General features: G+C 41.4%; 1 protein-coding gene across 1 annotated transcript in view; it reads right to left on the bottom strand.

The window, feature by feature from the left end:
- The window catches only part of LOC119660376 (lysosomal aspartic protease-like), a 29,578-nt gene extending 13,214 nt beyond the window's left edge, over positions 1-16,364 (bottom strand). The window contains exon 1 of the mRNA XM_038068894.1: positions 16,210-16,364. Coding sequence (XP_037924822.1) covers positions 16,210-16,280 — 71 coding nt within the window. The 5' untranslated portion in view covers positions 16,281-16,364. The remainder of the gene's footprint in view (positions 1-16,209) is intronic.
- Between the last annotated feature and the right edge of the window lie 2,962 nt (positions 16,365-19,326).

The following is a 19,326-nucleotide window of genomic DNA, read 5'->3' as shown; positions in this document are numbered from 1 at the left end:
GTCCGCATTTTGGGCCAAGCTTGATAATATGCACTCCATTCCAAGGTTATATTACGCGTTGCACCACACAAATGTTTGCGCAATGTTTCATATTGTTCCCAATCTTGACAGCTTATCGAGATAAAAGGTCTCACTTATCACACATTTCTGATACCGTATAGTGAACAGTTGCAAACACGTGAAAACCTTATGCAATTTTCCAAATTTTTAAACTAATCGAAACCCATTATTTAAGAAATGTTGCTGCGAAATTCGTAATTTTCGAGCCACCACCCCATATCACAGCTTCAACAACACATGATGCCAACTTTGGATAAATGGTGGACAAGCGTCCATACTATATCTGGACTTAACCATTGATGATCACGACGTTTATCGGAGACATTTCGTTCGTTTGAAAAATAAACATGACCTACATACATCTGGTGTTGAATTATGTCAAAAATAATCAACTGACACTTTTTCAAAAACAGGTTCTAAGAACGAATAGGTGGTATCCGGTCAACCAGGTGTGTTATTAGATAAATATTAACTTTGATTATTGAAGGATATTTCACTTAGTGGAAGCGTTTCTCTTTACATTATTACAATCAGATTATAAGGATTGGCAATTCTTATAGAAAAAATTAAAACAGACTCACACGAAGGAGTCAATATCAATCTATATCAGCACTAATAATATTGTTACACCCCAACCAACCAGTAGGAAGGGCCCTAATTACGTCTCTCTTTCTTTTATGTAAACGAAAGGTATTTGCTGGTACGTCTTGATAAATAACCAAATGCACATGATAAACAACCCCTCTCGTTTCGACGGCGCGCGATTCGATGGGATCACCAAGCCTTGTAACCAATTTACTGAGCAAGATACTTGGCCACGCAATGACAATGTATTATACAAATGAGGGCCAGGGAACGGAAACGGCTCTATCCTAATTATCTCGTCGATAAACCACTAGCAAGAGTGGCAAGAGTGTCAACAAGAAGCAAAGAAAGCGATCGCTGCTACCCGCGCGGTACATCACAAAGACGGTCATCGAGAGAGATTTATATCGACTCGTTAAAAGTTGAGACCAACGTGCGCAGGATTTCGAACACTTCTGCTGCTTAAATGACAAGAACAGACGAAGAGCTTCTGCTGCTTAAATGACAAGAACAGACCAAGAGACAGGAGGAATATTTTGAGATGATTTTAACAGAAGAATTTGCTCATCCTCCGCTTCCACAACCACTGTTGACATTTAGAGCAATTCCGCATGTCAGCACCACAAAAATTGAGCAAGCCTTCAAACGAAACCAGAAAAAGCAACAGGACCTGACGACATCGCAGATGAGGTCTGGAAAAGAAAGGGTTGGTACCGAACACTGTAGCTCAGTGAGTTCTTCAATCGCAATATTCAGGAGGGTAGAACACCATCTTACTGGCAAAAAAGCATCACCGTTCCAATACGAAAAAAAAGTTGTCCGGCAGAATGTTCAAATGACGATCCGATTCGGTTGTGGTTCCATCCTATGAAAATTTTAGAACGCATTCTTGACAATCGTATTCGCGACATCGTTCCAAAAACCATGCACCAGGCCGGGTTGGTCAAAAACTGCGTAACTACTGACGCAATATCCACTGTGCAGCGAAGCACAATGAGAAGCATTACCCTCTACATTGCATTTCTGGATCTAGGAAAGCGTTTGACCATGTTCCACGCAAACCCATCTGGAATGGCACCTAGTGTCAGCGAAAGTCCTGCGCTGAGAATAAAGTTGGAAATGTGGAAGCGTATATCAGGACGGCTTCGAATCTCTATTCATATTCATGAAGAAAGCGCCGCACCCTCTCATTGCTTACTACGCTATTATGCGTGACATTCGACGTCACAATTTTTGACGACCAGCCCCAAGGAAACAGGGACAATTACTGTGACAGCAACCTACACAGAACTGAGTCATCTGAGTATCTCTGATCAATGCTATTAGCCAACGGTAAACTCTGCTTTGAAGATGCTTCACACATCACCGAAACCTGGATGAAGTGGCGTTCCACAATTGGCGTTCTATGTGATCGATGCATTAACGAACGTTGCAAATATAAAATTTACTGCGATGTCGATTGCCTTGTCGCGCTCTATAGTTTTGAGTGCTGCCAGCTATCAACGGCAATGAACGGTGGCTCGCGCTGATTGAAGATAAAGATGTTGCGTTGGACCAGGGACGTAACACGCTATGATCATATTTGAAATGAGGACATCCACGATCTATGTGGCGTCTAATTCGCTACAAATCCAACATAATCCTTCATATTTTTCCAAACTGCAAGACATACGTACATATTACAGCCATAGATATTATCCTCACCCTAAACAAACAAACTGCCTATGTCTGAATACTGTACATATATATACACGTATATAAATTGTCGTACCCATATTTCCGATTTACTTCATGCACACAAGCAGACATATGTACATATATAGTACATATTTAAATACAGCTGGTTTAATGTACAAATATGTCTATCTGAACTAGACACTACCCGCAAACTTCATTATCACGCATATACTATATACCTACATACACACACGTCTGTTTGGAGTAATTGATATACATATTAAAATGACTAAAAAACTAAAACAAAATAATTCTTTCGGACCCCATTGATATGGACTTACTGTGTGGTATTGACGAATTGATATAGGATGATGACCTCATGCACGTTGTAGAATGCACGAAATTCACAAAAAATAGCAAAGTTTCATCTCCTATAACTTTGTCAATAACAGTTGGATTTTCTTCAAACTTGACCAAATTGTACACTACATATATTGTCCCTTACACCCATGCCAAGTTCTTCTATGATGGACATAAGGGGGGTTGTCGCGTAAATTTTCAAAATGTAGAAATATACTATTTTTAACTTTATTTGTGCAGATATCGGAACGGGATGTATTTTGAGGCCTAGACTTCGTGGAGATGCACAACTGTGATTTTTTTTCAGATTTTTCCGTTGGATAGGTTCTGAGAACAAGGCCCGTTACGCTTTTTGATGATCATATTTTAAGCCCTTACTCCCCTACGTTTCACCCGATATCAAATATGGAACCAATTTCGAGTACTAATTGGACCCTTTGATTTTATACCACACATGGCCACATTTTATGAAAACAAATTTTGCATCCTCCATTCACATGTATGGGAAGCCCCCCCCCCTTAAACTTAAAACAAAGTGGCGCCACTTACTGTATGTAAAGGGAACAAGAGATCACATGCTATTACCAATTTTCGTGATAATTGGTCCAGCCATTTGCAAATTTATGGGGTGTAGACATCGACTCGATTCTAATAAGGTTTTGTTTCACACAAAACCTTAAAAAAAAGGGCAATAACCTACATGCTTTGAGTAAAAAGATCCCAGACCAAATAACCAAACGTCCACTTCGAACTGAGTTTTGTCAACTCCTGTGAAAAACATCTTCGCTTTCTTGACTAACAAGAATCGTCATCATCATTATCCAACGTATCCGGTCTAGGCCTGCCATAATAAGGAACTCCAGCCACTCCCTAAAAGCTGTCTGGCGTCCTGACCTACGCCATTGCTCCATTTCAGGTAGGGTCTGGCTCGTCTTCTTTTTTTGTACCATATATATTGCCACTGTAGACTTTCCGAGCTGGACCATCCTCATCCTTACGGATTAGGTGACCCGCCCATGGCAAAATGTTGAGCCGGATTTTATCCACAACCAGACGGACATGGTGTCGCTCATAGATTTCCTCCTTTTAGGGCCAAAAATTCTTCGGAGGATTCCTCTCTCTAACAAGAGTCACCTTGGCATAGTCCAGAAATCTATAATATCTAAATATAAATCTTTCTCGAAATCATATTTGTTCAACTAATGTGGAGCATAACCAAAATTCTGTTGAACCGATCAAATTTTTACATTTTATTCTATACATCAATAGTTCTAGTCCGAACCGAAATACATCCGTTAATAATTTTTGTTTTACACAAACCTTAAAAAAAAGCATTACTATAGAGCTAAAAGAAGGTAAAACAAGAAAAATGAGACCTCGAATTTCTGCACTTCTGCACAGTATGTGAAAGGAAATGTCAGAAAACAACCGCAGCAAATCAAGAACAACTTTAATTGTTGGCAACGTGTTTCTGCGTAAACAATATCGAGAAAGTGGTAACAAGTCCTCACTCTAGGAAAACCCAACGTTAGCCTTCCCCACGTGAGAAAGAAAAGGAGCTGTTAAACCGGAAGCTGGACGCTTCAGGTATAAAAGATTTTGTGTATTTCTTTTAAAAAGACATTTGAGTGTGCATTTGTCCACTTAGTACGTAGCACATAATACTCGTATATGCATATATTATGTGAGGACATCCACTTTCAGGTGATTTTAGCATTCAAAGTCTTGAATTTGCAAAGAAACCAGAAGTTAGACCTATTATAACTTTGTTAGTAATAATGTGATTTCCACCAAACTTGGTAGGATCATATTCTATGTTGTAGCCGCTGGTGTTAGGTGATCTTGCACTCAATTATCAAAAACTATAGTCATATACTATTATTAACTTCATTTGAACAGATATCGGTATGGAGGGTATTTCGAAGCCTAGACACCATATAATGGCAGTCTCTTGATTTCTTTTCAGATTTTTTGGTTGGATAGTTTCTGAAATTATCACCTTCAACCCCCGCACTCCCCACTTTTCCAACAAATATCAAAACGAATATCCGCTTCGGAAAGTACTAACCGGAATCTTTCATTTGATAACTCACATGACAATATTTGATGAAAAAAAATGTATACCCCCCCTTGCATGCATGAGGAGCCCTCTTTACATTCGGCTTAGAATTATGTACCTCACTGTATGCGAAAGCTTTCACAGTTTCCACCTTTCCACCAAATTTAGTGGCACTCACTATAACCGAGAAAATGCGTGTGACAGACAAACAGCGAGACAGACAGTAACCGATTTTAATAAGGTTTTGTTTTAAACGAAACCTTAAAAATCATCTATTGAAGTTGCTGGTACTCCAATCTGAAGTATGCAATACAATGCCATTGAACGAAATTCCAACGCGCACAAACTAAAGTGCAACCAAATGATATGAGATAACACTTGACATTAGACTGCCTTAATTTTATCTCAGAGTATTTAAATCAAATTCAAATTTTAATATGAATAATCCAAACGGCAAGGACTACGTCGTCAGTCTAGCTACGAATAATCCAAGGTATCAAATAAATCCAAATTTCTACAAAAAGGTTCCATTCCACTCAATAAATTCAATAAATCTCGCCAGACTTTGACCGAATTATCAGCACAGTAGCAGTATCTGGTATTAAATTTCACTCCCTCATTGTATCTTAGTTCCAGGACTTCACATTAATGAATTGAAATAATAAATGTTGATGATTAATTTATCGCCTTACAATTTTTTGGTTGTTACTTTTCCCGACATTATCGGTTGTAGACCGCTTTAGAACAATCTATTTTCGATAATTCAAAATGTCATCAGCTGGGTTGCATATACCATCTATCCATTTGTCCATTTATCCAGGAAATGTGAATGAACGATTTCATGAAAATGTAGATACTGTGCAATTAATTTTTCTGCATTAAAATTTGGAGATTGATAAATACAACTGAATTTTCAAGATAGAATAGGTTAGCAACCGATGAGTATTAGGAGTCAAAAAGATATCAGATGGCTCACGATTCTAATAAATGGATTAGATATGAATTATGGAGGAATACGCTCATTCATTTTAAATTATTCTGAGTCCAAAGTAATAAAAAATACATAACAGATATGAGAATAAATCTTCACTCTTTTTCTATAGACATCGATCGACACAGCGCGACTGAGTAAAGAATAATTTTCAAAAGACAGAAAAATATATCCTTAACTTCTCCAAATTGCATTTAGATCACCTTAATCACAAAAAAAATTATGAAAATTTTAAAATAACATAAAAATACAATAATTCATTTAAAAAGGAAACTAGGACAAAGTGAACATCTAGGACTAGTACTGAAAAACCTGTTTTGTAAAGAAACATACATACATATACTCAATATACTCGCGATACTCAGAGAAGAGAAGGCAAGTTTTCACAACTCCAATCGTATACAACAGTTGAACTGATCCTTCAGTTTGCAGGGCCTCGGAACTATAGGCCTGGAAAACCCTGATTTGACCCAGGTACTCACTGCTGAGTCGACCGGTATCCGCAGCCAAATCACGATACAAATTCCGCTGCCACCAGCGAGAGTTGAACCGCGACCTTCCATACGACAGCCTTGTGCTCTAACCACTCAGCTATCCGGACAGGTCAATTAGGTGAATTTAAAGAGAATCGTGCCTTTCGCATTTACCTCAACATCACGGATCACGTTTTCCAGGCCCAGGTTAAAGAGGAAGCATGATAGGGCATCCCTTGTCTTGAGAGTGATCCTGCTGCTTTTATAAGGTCTCGCACATTGATCAAGGTCAGCATAGTCAGTTTGATTATTTTCGTTGGGATATCGAATTCTCTCATGGTCGTGTACAGTTTTACCCAGGCTATGCTATCATAGGCGGCCTGAAAGTCGATTTAAAGATTGTGCAACTGATAGCCATATTCCAACAATTCCGCAGAAAGAAAATCTGATCTGTTGCTAATTTGCCTGGAGTAAAGCCTCTTTGGTATGGGTCAATGATGTTCTGAGCGTATGGGGCTATCCGACCTAGCAAGATAGTGGAGAATATCTTATAGATGGTACTCAGCAACATGACACTTCTGTAATTGCTGCACTGCGCGACATTCCCCCTTTATGTATGGAAAAGATAATGCTTCGTTGCAAACCGTCAGGCATTGATTCGCTGTTCCACACATTGAGCATAAGTTGATGAACTGCTTGGTATAATTGGTCGCCTCCATATTTAACTAAGCCGATCCTGGTGACTAAGGATTTTTAAGCCGACACTCACCAAGGCTGAAAGATGGCGGCGTTCGATCAACACGTGGTAAAGTTGGTTGAAAGTGGTTCCATCTGGAGAGGTCCATGTATATTTGTGGACCGCTTTTCGCGCAAATCAGGTACTTCCAATAACCATATCGGGCGATACTGGTAATAGAATAATGATAGGACAGACTTCGAGGGTTCGTTCTACTGCCTCGTAGAAGCTATCCTTCCGACTCTTCAATCTCCTCTGTAAGGGCGTGAAGACTTATATCCTTTTGTGGTTGCGTAACAAGGTGTTTTCCGTGTAGAGTTATCAGGCCCACCCAACTCCCAACCTGGAGGACCAGTTGGTACAATTTGTCCCATTTTTAGGCGCGGGAAACTCGTCTCCATCCTTCTCAGTCTGCAGCTTTTCGTTAAGAAAGAGTTCTCAGCGGTCACCATGTGGAGGTGGAAATAGGGTTTGGTAGTAAAGCGGTTGGTGTTCGTTCAGTCGGCGTTTCCCAGGTTTGATACTCCATCATGGTTACCAATCGACGTTTCGCCCTGAGGCCTATACTACCCTTTTACAAACTAACCGATGCTCTTACTAAAAAAATAACAAAGTATTACGCCTTGCTATAATGAGGGGTAGGGGTATATAATCCCAACAGATAAGAAGCATCTAAATTGCCGCAAAGGAGAAGACAGCTAGTGAACATTTCGTGTTGCAGAGAGTCGTGGACTTGAATACACATACCCACCTTCTTTGGAAGCTACAGCAGCATTTGAAGATCTTTGAAGAAAAGATTTACTTGCAAAGTACTCAGGCCGGCACACACAGAATTCAAACACGTTTTTCTCAAAACGATATTTTCCAAATTGGCGTGCACGAGTACTCAAAAACTACTTAAAGGATCGATAAATTCATGGTTTTTTCATAAACCTTGCAAATACATTACATTACATAATGAGCCGTAAAAATTTCAAAACAATCTATTGGACTGAAGCTTGATTTTGATCTCCTAATGTAAGTGGTCTCCTTAAATAATTCATTGACAAAAGTTTCCATTTCTTATTATATTTACCCATTTTTAAGGTGTTGTAAAAGAACATGACCTTATTAAAATCGGTTGACTGTCTGTCGGTCATACACATTTTTCTCAGAAACGGCTATAGCGATTGACACCAAATCTGGTTGAAAGGTGGGGACTGTAAACGCTCAAGCATACACTGATTTACATCTTACAACGTCAAATTTAAGAGAGGTCCCCAAACATGCAAAACGGGGTTGGAATTTTTTTCACCAAATATAGTCATCTCTCAGTTAGTACATTTCGAACCCAGTGTTAGTTTTGACATTTGTTGGAAAAGAGATCACTTCTTTCACGGACCCATTCTCAGAAACTTCTACTACTGTAAAAAAATCAAGAGGCTGCCACTATATGGTGCCTAGGCTCCGAAATACCCTTCATACCGATGTCTGTCCAAACAAAGTTAATAATAGTATGTTGCTATACTTTTTATAAAACCCCTCTCCTTAAGTTCATCTTAGAATCGCAAAATTGCAGCAATATAGACTATAATATAGAGCATGGCTCTACCAAGTTTATCTTTAATAAATAAATACACAAAACCTACCATGCCTGAAGCGTCCAGCTTCCGGTTGACTTTTGGAAGGTTTTATATAAAAAACAAGCCTGGAAACCGAAAGCTGGACGCTATAAAAGGTTTTGTGTTTCCCTATCTAAAGAGTATAACGTAATTCTCCATTGGCTTATAGCATTGACCCGAGATATTGAAATCGCTCAGTTCTGGGCAGGTTACTGCCATTGCCAGAACTGAGCGATTTAAATATCTCGAAGGGCAGGTTACTGCCATTGCCAGAACTCAGCGATATAAATATGTCGAGTCAATGCTATCTGCCAATGGAGAACTGCGTAATGAAATTGTTTCACGCATTAATGCAACCTGGATGAAGTGGCATTCCCCAACTGGTGTTCTTTGTGATCGACGTCATGCGTCATGCGGTAATGGGGACGAAGATGTTACATTGCACTGGTGGCGTGACACGTTTTGATTACGTCTGAAATGAGAATATCCGCGATCGATATGGGTTTGCACCGATCGTGGAAAAACTGCAGGAGAGGCGTTTTCGATGGTGTGGTCACGTAATTCACGCTAACGAGAATTCAACAACCAGTATTGGTGAGAACATCGAAGTCAATGGTAAGCTGGTCTAATTTGAACCTTCAATCCCTCTCTTGCGTCCGGACCTACCCCTATAAAATATAAAACCAAGCAGTTTGCCAATTAAACAACATTCTAATAATAATACGGAAAATACGTACTTGCAAGTGACATTGTATGAGAGGAAACCTAATTTCCCCTTGCCAATCAGGATAGTTTGTATTTAACACATGTCTCTTATCAGCAAAATATCTACACAACGGAAATTAGTTCAAAAGCTATTTCCTTCCACTTTTCTGTTAATATTCCATGAACATCCGCAACACTTAGAACCGACTACAAGTGGAACATTGCAAAATTATCCAACAACAATCTATGTCAACTATTTGAACAGAAAAAGATATGCACAGGAGAATGAAATTGTTATCATGACGGTAATGAACTATTGTTTTTTGGATAGTTCAACATACCAAAGTGAAATAGATTGATTAAGTAATTTTCCGGGAACTTCATTTGTAGTTAAATACATTTATGTGCTATTATGAAAGGAATTTCAAGCGCCTTTAAACTTTTGATATGAATGATAAATATTTTATCTAATTTTATATAATTAAGCATGCCTTTATTCGTAGATTGTAAATCTGGCGAGTTACTTCTAGTTTTCCGTTAAATGTAACGAAACATTTTCGAAATAATAACATTTCGACAACTTTATTCTATACGATTATGAGTCTGCCAGGAAAGCAACTTAAAGAAATCAGCTCTCAGGCGTAACCTTATTACCATGAAAATTTCTTCTCGCTTTATTTGAATCTGTACCCTTATCACTTCCTTAATATTGTATATTATTTGCGCTGCTTACCTCACAGAAACATGAATCAATTTACCAATTTTGCGCTATCCTTAAGAGAGTGGTGTTTATTTACTTGAATCTTGCTAGCCCCACCTGGGCTTTCAGAATTGTATACATATCGTTTTAATACCATTAAGTATGTTAACTTTTATGTTTACTTCAACAATCTTTCAGGCATTATTTCTAAGTATATTCCGGTCCAATATTGATACATTTAGAAGAAGAGAATAGTTCATTTTATCGCATTTTATGAATTGCCATTCATCACTTAATAGGGCATAGTGCGTCGACTACGCCGACAAGGACTTCGAGGACCTCCACGACTTCCCGAGACGCTTGCGCTCCTCCTCCACTGTTCTGCGTCATGCCTTCTTGGGGTGGCCCACTCCTCAGCTAGCTTGGGATAGTGGATTCCACTGCATAGCGTAAGTAGCAAAGAAGTTGCCACACCACCTCAATATTTTGATCTAAGCGCTACTACTTCCTCTTTATGATCAACACGTATACGGGTAACAATTTCTTCGTGCGAAATTGTATCAGATCAGCGTACCCCCACGTGACAGATAACATTTGATGAAGGCTTGATACTTTTGAGTTCCAACGGTGATCACTTTCCCATACAACAACATAGAAAGAACATGAGCACGAAGGCGAGTTTAGTGCTATTAATGGGTCAAGCGAAGTCAAGTTCGGTGCCACCGTCGGCAGAAACGAGACTTTGTAGATATGCACATGCAGTTAGGCGGATAATAATAGAATTCGTTTTGGACCTCAAATTTCTCCCAAATTTCACTTCAATATGTAACATTTTGCGCCATCATATCTAGCTCTGACAGAAAATATTAGCTTGCCTGGAATGCCCCTCCTATGTATGCAGAACACTGCAGACACATTCCTCGTTCAGGCTATGGAAAACCTTCTCAAAGTCCGCTCAGAACAGGTGATATGGAGATCAGAACTCGTCACACTGTTTTCCTAAGTGGTATTTATGTGATCACTGCAGAAGGATCCAAAGTAGAAACCAGCATGCTCTCTGTTGATTAGGCTTTCGAGATTTTCCTTGCTGCTTCTCAGGATTATTTTAGCTATTATTTTGGCGACGGCAGGGAACACGCAAATATCCCTCCATTTGTCACACTCAAGACGGATGCCCTTTTTTGGAATCTTAAGGATCATCCCACTCATTCCACTCTCTGGGAAGGGTCTCAATTTCTCAGGATTTCCGTGCAAGTAGGTGCAGTATAACTAGTAGATCTAAAGAAACTACAGGCGCAGCGATGAATAGCTCTGTTAAGATACAATGATGAGCAAGAAGATTTCACTTTTACTTGGAGGAACACTATATAATTTCATCCACGAGAATTGGAACTTCACTGGATGTGATACTGTTTAGAACCGTCATGAAGTATTGCTTTCACCTTTTCAGCTGCTCGTTATCATCAACGAGAAATCGATCGTTAACATTTCTTGCAGGACCATAAAAAAATGTGCGACCATATGTTAGTTCTTTCGTGATGTAGTATACCGTTCAAAAATCATTGACATCTGTGACAGCTTGTACTTCCCCGACAAGGGCAACAATAAATTCCCTTTTGTCGTAGCCCAAACTACGTTGAACTTCCCGGGATTTCACGTGGTATCTGAGTTCCGGCGCAATTCCATAAACTACGGGTCCCAGCTCTCCAACCCCACAAGGAGCGGCAGACGCACAACTCAAACCAAGACAAACGACCTTTCAACACCGACAGCAACACCTAAACCTACTCCTGGTCGCAATATGGTTAGCTTGTGCGTGGATGCTAGCAATCCTTCAAGGAGCAAGAAGCCTGGTAAAACTCCCGCAATCCACAGACTAAACTGTCTTATTGAAATACTATCTGAACATCCAACATATTTAGATTTTCAGTAAACCAGCTACTTGGTTAAATGAGCTCAACTCTTTGAGTTACGAGATGGTATACAAACCATATCAACTCTGGTAGAGAAGATATGGAAAACGTTTGAATGCATTTTACGTGTTTTGAAAAGGTACAAAGAGAAAAGTTACTTATGATGAGCGATACCGGAAATCCTCGCTAAATCATCTCATACGCCATCAGGTTTCAACATGTTTGACGCTAACTCATCGGATCATATATGTATGTGGAATTGGGGTGTCAGTTGCATTGACTAATGCTGCTATCAGAAAGTGGCAACAAGCTTTTCAGGCAGATGACAGAACCTTAATGCTGCCCAACACACCAAACCTTTCCAGTCAGAAACAAACAAACATACAACATGCAACATGCAAAGTTTATCCTGTCGAAAAGCAGGGAGACTTCCAGGAGTATTGTGAGCATTCTTACTAGTCTTAGTTCGCATGCAGCCGCTGTTGCTTATAGACAAATATCGTCTTCCATCCAGAAAACGCATTTTATGGTGAAAGAACCAAACTAATTTGTCATACCTGGCGACAGCATCTTATGTCCAAAGCACTTATTTATTTGATTAGAAGTTTTCTCTGCAATCCAAAAAGGGTAGTCCAAAGTGTAGCCAGTACAGTTTCCAAATCTCTTACAAGAAAGTCGTTTTCGGCCAAACTCATCCAATAAATACGCAGCAACCAAATGATGCCTGACAATTATAAATATGAATAACGCGCAGTTTGTTCCGACAGTATCGGAAATGGGGACATCTGCAATTAACATGCTATCGCCACCACCGCCATAAAGTTGCCTTTAATAGCACAGCCATTAAATTGGTACCCACAATGAAGCATAAAACGGGAAACGCCTGCTGAACCAACACTAACAGCTCTACTACCAAACCCTATCTCCAGCTCCACCAGCAACTGATAACCTAGTATATAGACGGGTTTCTCACAGCAGAAGGAGCGGGTCGTAGAAGTCATTGTTGTAAGGAAACTTACTTTACACCAATGGACGGAGACACCACTATATTTCAAGTTGAAATATATGCCATAGACATGTGTGGAGTTGCCCAATCTCCAATCAGGCGGGTCCTTTCGTGCGGCATGCACATACACGCATCAGGAGACGTGGGTGCATAGGCATGGCTATGCAAAGACCGGATAGGTGGGAAGTAAACGCATACCCGTGGATAAAAATTGGCTATCGGAAGGACACCCCGAAATCAAACCAAATATGGAGGACAAGGAGTGTATTTTTTTTACCGGGCAGGGCTTCGGAATCCCGGCGGTGTTTGGGAGTGGGCAAGCGACCATCGATATCCAGCGACCGCAGTACCCCAGTAGTGGGAAACTTTGGGGAAACTTTGGCTACTTTGGCATCTAATGCTAAAAGAGATCTTAGTGGGGTGGAAATGAGATCTACACCGGATCCTTTTCGCAAAACCTCAAAACTTCACCAATGACGGCAACTTTACCCCTAGGCAGAACAGATTCGTCGAGGGACTCGGAAAGGAACTCCCCGGACTGACATAACTATCGATGCTGTAGAAGGCGATCGTGTAGGGCAGCAAACAGCGTTTGATTCACTGGGAGAACGCATAGATGAGCGCTGTGAGTTCATTAAAGAGAGGCGGAATATCCACCAAAATATCAGGGCTCTGATACGAGGTATTAAGTTGTCCTATATTAGGGCGGCGGAGGAGAAAAACGCCCAAGCGTCATGCGGCAAATGCAAAGTAAACAAATCTAGCGAGAAGGCAGTGGATAACTTTCGCGGCCAGATGAACAAGCTGACATGAAATCTCGAAAGCAACAAATGGTGATCGAGTGCAAAGATCTAAACGAGGTCACATCATGAGAGGATATCTGTGCTGCGCTAAAGGAACAATTCAACCTTAGCGATAGGATGAAAAAGGCATATGGAGGAACACAGGCCGCTGTTATTAACTTGCCGGTGCAATCAGGGATTAAACTGATTACTGTCGGCAAGATAAAGATAGGTATATCGAAGGGAGCTGAATCGTAAGGCTAAATGAGGTTGATACAAATCAACCTCAACCATTGCGAGGCAGCTCAAGATTTGCTCTCGCAAACTATTCGAGAGTCGAATTTGGACGTGGCGGTAATATGTGAACCGTAGCGAAATTACGTAAGTGCCACGTGGGGGAAAGCCTCACCGGGAAACGCGTGATTTGGCGTCGGATACCAGTCGACTCAGCTGTGAATGAGTACCTTGTTCAAATCAAGGTAATAATCTCAGGCGAGCGCAATACAGACCACATTGCCTTCTATAGGATACTGTAATCCTATAGGTTCCCGTTACGGTCTAGAATGAAATGCTCTACCACACTTCAAGGCCCTGATCCAATTGGATTGTTGCGTTAACGAATATTATTATTATAACGACCTAAAGGGAACGGCGCTAAAAAAACTGAGCCAGTTATGTCAACGGATAACTGAGCCATGCGACTCTACAACGCCGCGAAGCAAGTTCCAATACAGTAGGAAACCAAACTACCGGTGGAACCAAGAAATCGCGCTGTTGAAAGCATCGTCTGCGAATGAGGAAGCTTTGCCAAAGGACTGGAGGAAAGCCAGAACATCGCTAGTCGATAGTCGGTAGTCGGAAAAGGAATACCGCGATCTTCGAAATAGCCTTAAGAAGGCTATACGGAGTAAGCGGAACTGCTAGAAGCAGTTGTGCCTTGAAGCAAATACGAACCCGTGAGCAAAATTCGTGTACAAAAATCACCCCAAGTGACGTGTCCGCGACTCTTTTCTCTTTTCCCGCAACAAGAAGAAAGTGGTCCTCATCCAATGGTTCAACAGGACGTCTTCTCAATCCGCGAGGTCACCAAAAAGGAACTACGGGAGATCTGTTGACGAATTAGGGACAATAAGGCTCCGGGATTGGACGGGATTCCCTGAAGTTGACTGCTAAAATAAGGCCCGCATTATTTATAAGTACCGTATCAGCCAATCGCGCTGAGGCTATGCAGTGCATATAGAACGGTATCAGGTGAGGCAGTGTGTGTCATCGCGGGGATGATTCACATGAGGCACACTATCTCCACCGCAGAAGGAGGATGAATCTGGCGGAGGTGATTGCGAGCTTCCTAAAAGCCACTAGGAAGAAGCTGTACAGGAGATGGCAGCAACGATGAGATAATTCCGGAAAAAGCCGCTGGACCCATGCCCTGATCCCGTGTATTGAGAGATGGGTCGAGCGCATGGAGAATTAAATTACCACCTAACGCAATTCCTTATGGAACACGGTGGATACAGGAAGTACTTGCATCGCTTCGGATTGAATGAGTCGTCAGACTGTCCCGAATGCGCCGCTACACCCGAGGACCTGCAGCATGTTATGTTCCAATGTCCGAGATTCGCGAATGAAAGACGGAGGTTAAACCATGCCCTCAACGCAGTTATCGGACCCCATAATTTCGTGGAGGAGATGCTGAGGACCTCAGCAAACTAGAGTGCGTTAAATGGAACAGTAACTGCGATACAGGAGAAACTGAAGGAGCTGGAACGAGCCCGAAAAACCCGACGATCGCGTGCTGCTGTAAACCAGAACGACCTGGCACAGCAGCGTCTTTTTAAGATTTCCACCTCCACTCATCAAATAAAATGCCATAGAGAGGCGTTCTTACTTTAACCTCCAAAAGAATTATATGGGGCCACAATATTACAATTTTAGTCAACAGTGAGGTGGTTATCAAGGGTCTTAGGTCCAGCTAGCTCCACTCTTAGATAAATTGAATATGGTTGCCAGCCACAATAAGGTCTGGATACTCTGAGTTCTAGGCTATATTGCGCTAGAAGGCAATGAGATAGCAAATGAGCTTGCAAGAAAGCAATAGAAATGCTGCTATATGGGCCACTAAGGAATGAAGAAAAACGGAGGGAACTATAATGGGCGAACTTCCCAAAAATCAAACAGTCCAGGGTAATTATGGGGGGAAATAAACTCAAGCGCTCGCAAGATCGTTCCAACTTCACAAAGCAAAATATTAGAATCATAGTAGGGATACTCACAAGGGCAGGCAAAATTAGCGAAGCGCTATGCCTCCTTTGTTATTACCGCTTCAAGAAAGGCAAAACACTAACTCCTGCTTCATTACACCAAATACGATCTTAAATCTGACCTACAAAGTTTTCTTCTCAACTATTTACATTTTCCCTTTGAAATGTTACGTGTAGTATGCAACGTTGATGGTATTAGCACTTCATATCCATAGGAACAATTAGCTACTAAGTTCTGCTCACAGCCCCCCACCAATTGAAATTTGTGGGCGATCAAGGATAATCTACACCAATTCTCACCTTAGGAGATTCGCACTAACGGCAGTGATCAGTAAGAGTATGAGCACCAAATTCAACCACTTGACAGTCATTTTCAAAGATTCACTTTTTCAAAAAAATTTACTGATAATAAACCGAACACTTGCACATTAGCACACAAACTGGTCCCACTTCAGCCGGAATTCAGATTTTATTTCCCCAATCGGTGATACTATGTAGACCATCATTAATCGAAGACCCATCAGATACATTTATCTTGATTGATCATTTCGATATTCGCAACACAGACGCTACACATTTCATTATCAAAGTTCCACCGTAAACAAAACATACTTTATATCCGTGACTAATACATGCGCACTTATGTTTCATAACAGCAAGGGAAGAAGAAATTCATTTATGATTTCTGATTTTACCAGTCAAATCAATTGAAAGTGTTTCCTGTTATTATTTTCGATGAGCGATACCAGGCTTCTGTTCAATTTTGGAAGACAATCCATTTCCTCACATTTTTTCATTTGGAAGCAGTTAGGACTTAATTTAGATCTTATCGGGTGGGTCAGATTTGAGGAATGAGAACGTGGATTAACCTAATTAGGGGGTGATATATTTCTGATCGGATTTTATAATTTTGGTTGGCAAAACGTTACATTCTTCAGGTGCTCTATAGAAGTTTTAATAGAGAAGCGGGAGTTTCGTAGTTCTATAGTAGGGCCTTAGCATGACTAGGCCATAAGTACCGACCTCGCCAGGAAAAATGGCAAAATATATATATTCACCCCTTGGTGCAGCACACCAACCACACCAAAGCGCCATCGTTCGCAGTTACCTGAAGTGCCCTTCAGCTCCCCCCACGACTGCCCGAGACGCTCACACTCCTCCTCTACTCTTATGCGCCAACTGCCCTTGGGGCGACCAATCGTCCGTCATCTTGGGTGAGTGAATTCCACTGCATGGCATAGCCAGCAATGCAATTGTCGCCCCTCCCTAATATATGGCCCATCCACTGACACTTCCAATCACAGTGCGTACGAGTGGCAGGCCTGCAAGCCGACAAAGTTCTTCGCTTCAGATACTGTCATACAGACAGGTATTGACGAATGCTTGGAACTTCTGGGTAACAGTGTTCACGTCCATGCGCTACTCCTATATAGCAACACATCTTAGTGATCTTAGTGTTTAGATAACTGCATTTACAGATTTAGACAGTACATGGGAGGCGAGCAAAAAACAATTCCGCACTTTCGATACTCTGCCCATTAATGTAGATCAGTAGAGTGCGATGACCTGTCAGACTGAAAACCTTGGTTTTGTTGGTGTTTATCGTCACTCCAAACCTACTTGCCTCCCTTTCGAACTCCAGAGCCATTTGGCGAAGTCCACGACCCGGTTGGAAAGCAAACAGATGGCATCAGCGTAGTCAAAGCGCTTGAGGAAAGATGTCATCGTATATTCCAGCATGAAGAACGTCACCGATAACAAGAAAAAATAATATAGGTAACAGAGTGCAACTCTGGACACTGGACTCTGCTTTGGACCTCAAAACCCTCTGAGATTTTACCTTGATACATCACGTGATATTTTGCACCATCAGATGCCGGTCTAATGATGGCTATTAGTTTCTCCGGCGTACCTTAGCACTCTAGATGCAGGTACAGCGAAGATCTAAATTCCACGCACTGTTCCAAATTTATTCGTAGGGTATTGATGTGCTCACTGCAGCAAGATCCGGAACGGAAAACAACCTGCCCTCTGTCAATCAAGCTTTCGAGTTGTTTTTTGATGCATTATAGGATTATTTTAGCCACTATCTTTACAATGGCAGGAAGTAGGCAGATACCGGTCCAATTGTCACACCTAAAACGAGTCCACTTCTTTGGAATCTTGACGATCATCCCCTTCTTCCACTCTCTGGGAAAGGTCTCGGATTCCCAAAATTTCTGTTCGAGTGTAAGCAGCAGATCTTTTGTAACTGCAGGTGCCGCGTTAAAAACTCTGCGGGGAAACCGTCAAATATAGCAACTTTACTCTAAGTACATTGATAGCTCAATGATTTCTCTTCTACTTGGAAGAAAAGTCCGTATCCGCATGCTACGGTGACTAGCCACATTCACAACAGGAAGAACCTTTCCGGATGTGATGAAATGTTCTTTCCACCTCTTCAGTTGTTCATCATCGTGGATAATAAGTTGATTGTTGACGTCCTTCACAGAACCATGGAAAGATTTGCGACCACATGTAAGCTCTTTCGTGATGCGGTACACATTTCTGTAATCATTGCGATCTGCGGCATCTTCCGCTTCCCTGACTAGTGCAATAGAAAATTCTCCCTTTTCATGGCATACACTACGCTGAACTTCATTCAGTATCGGAGTTCAAGCGGGTCACAGCCGCCATCAGACGCAGATCAATAGTATTCTATTCTATTCTGTTCATGGATCCGTTTCCTCGATTCCGCAGTCAGCCAGATCTTATGACAACAATTCAAGATGTGGCCGACGACCTGTATAGCACCCCAGAAAAAATGCATTTTTGATGGTTCATAGATATTTTCGGCGGGTTACTCAGTATATTTACCGTCCTATCAGCAAGATAGCTTTCCCACTGTCGAGCGACAGCTGGATTGTGCAGGCGATCGATGTTAAACTCAGGGGGTTGTAGCTCCCCGCATTGAGAGAAATAGCGCACGCAAGCGAGCGTAATACACCATTAGATGGTGATCCCTTTCAGTCCCTTTCTTGTTACGCACATCCAGAAAACAATTCTCTCTGATTGATCATACGGCGTCGGTCAGTTGAAACCTAACTGACCTTGTTGCAAGCTCTGTGCTCGAACCATGTCCCACCAATGACGAAGCTGCAGAAATCCACGAACCTCCCACCATTACCGTTGCGATCACCAAGGCCGTGTTTCCCCATAACATGTCCAAGCAAGGTGTTGTCAGATGCCATCTTGGGATTCAGATTACTTATTACGATCACAATTTCACTTTTAGGAAGCCTCTCCCTGAGCTCCGTTTAATTGGTCGGCAATGTAGTTCAAAGTGTGTCAGAAACCGACACCCAGGTCAACATAGCGCACCTGGCAGAAGCCGTCAGATGCAAGCCAAGAGGATCCGACCACCTTATTTCGCCTAGG

Source organism: Hermetia illucens, chromosome 6 (genome assembly GCF_905115235.1).
Source record: "Hermetia illucens chromosome 6, iHerIll2.2.curated.20191125, whole genome shotgun sequence".
NCBI lineage: Eukaryota > Metazoa > Arthropoda > Insecta > Diptera > Stratiomyidae > Hermetia > Hermetia illucens.
This window is presented reverse-complemented; position numbering and strand designations above follow the sequence as displayed.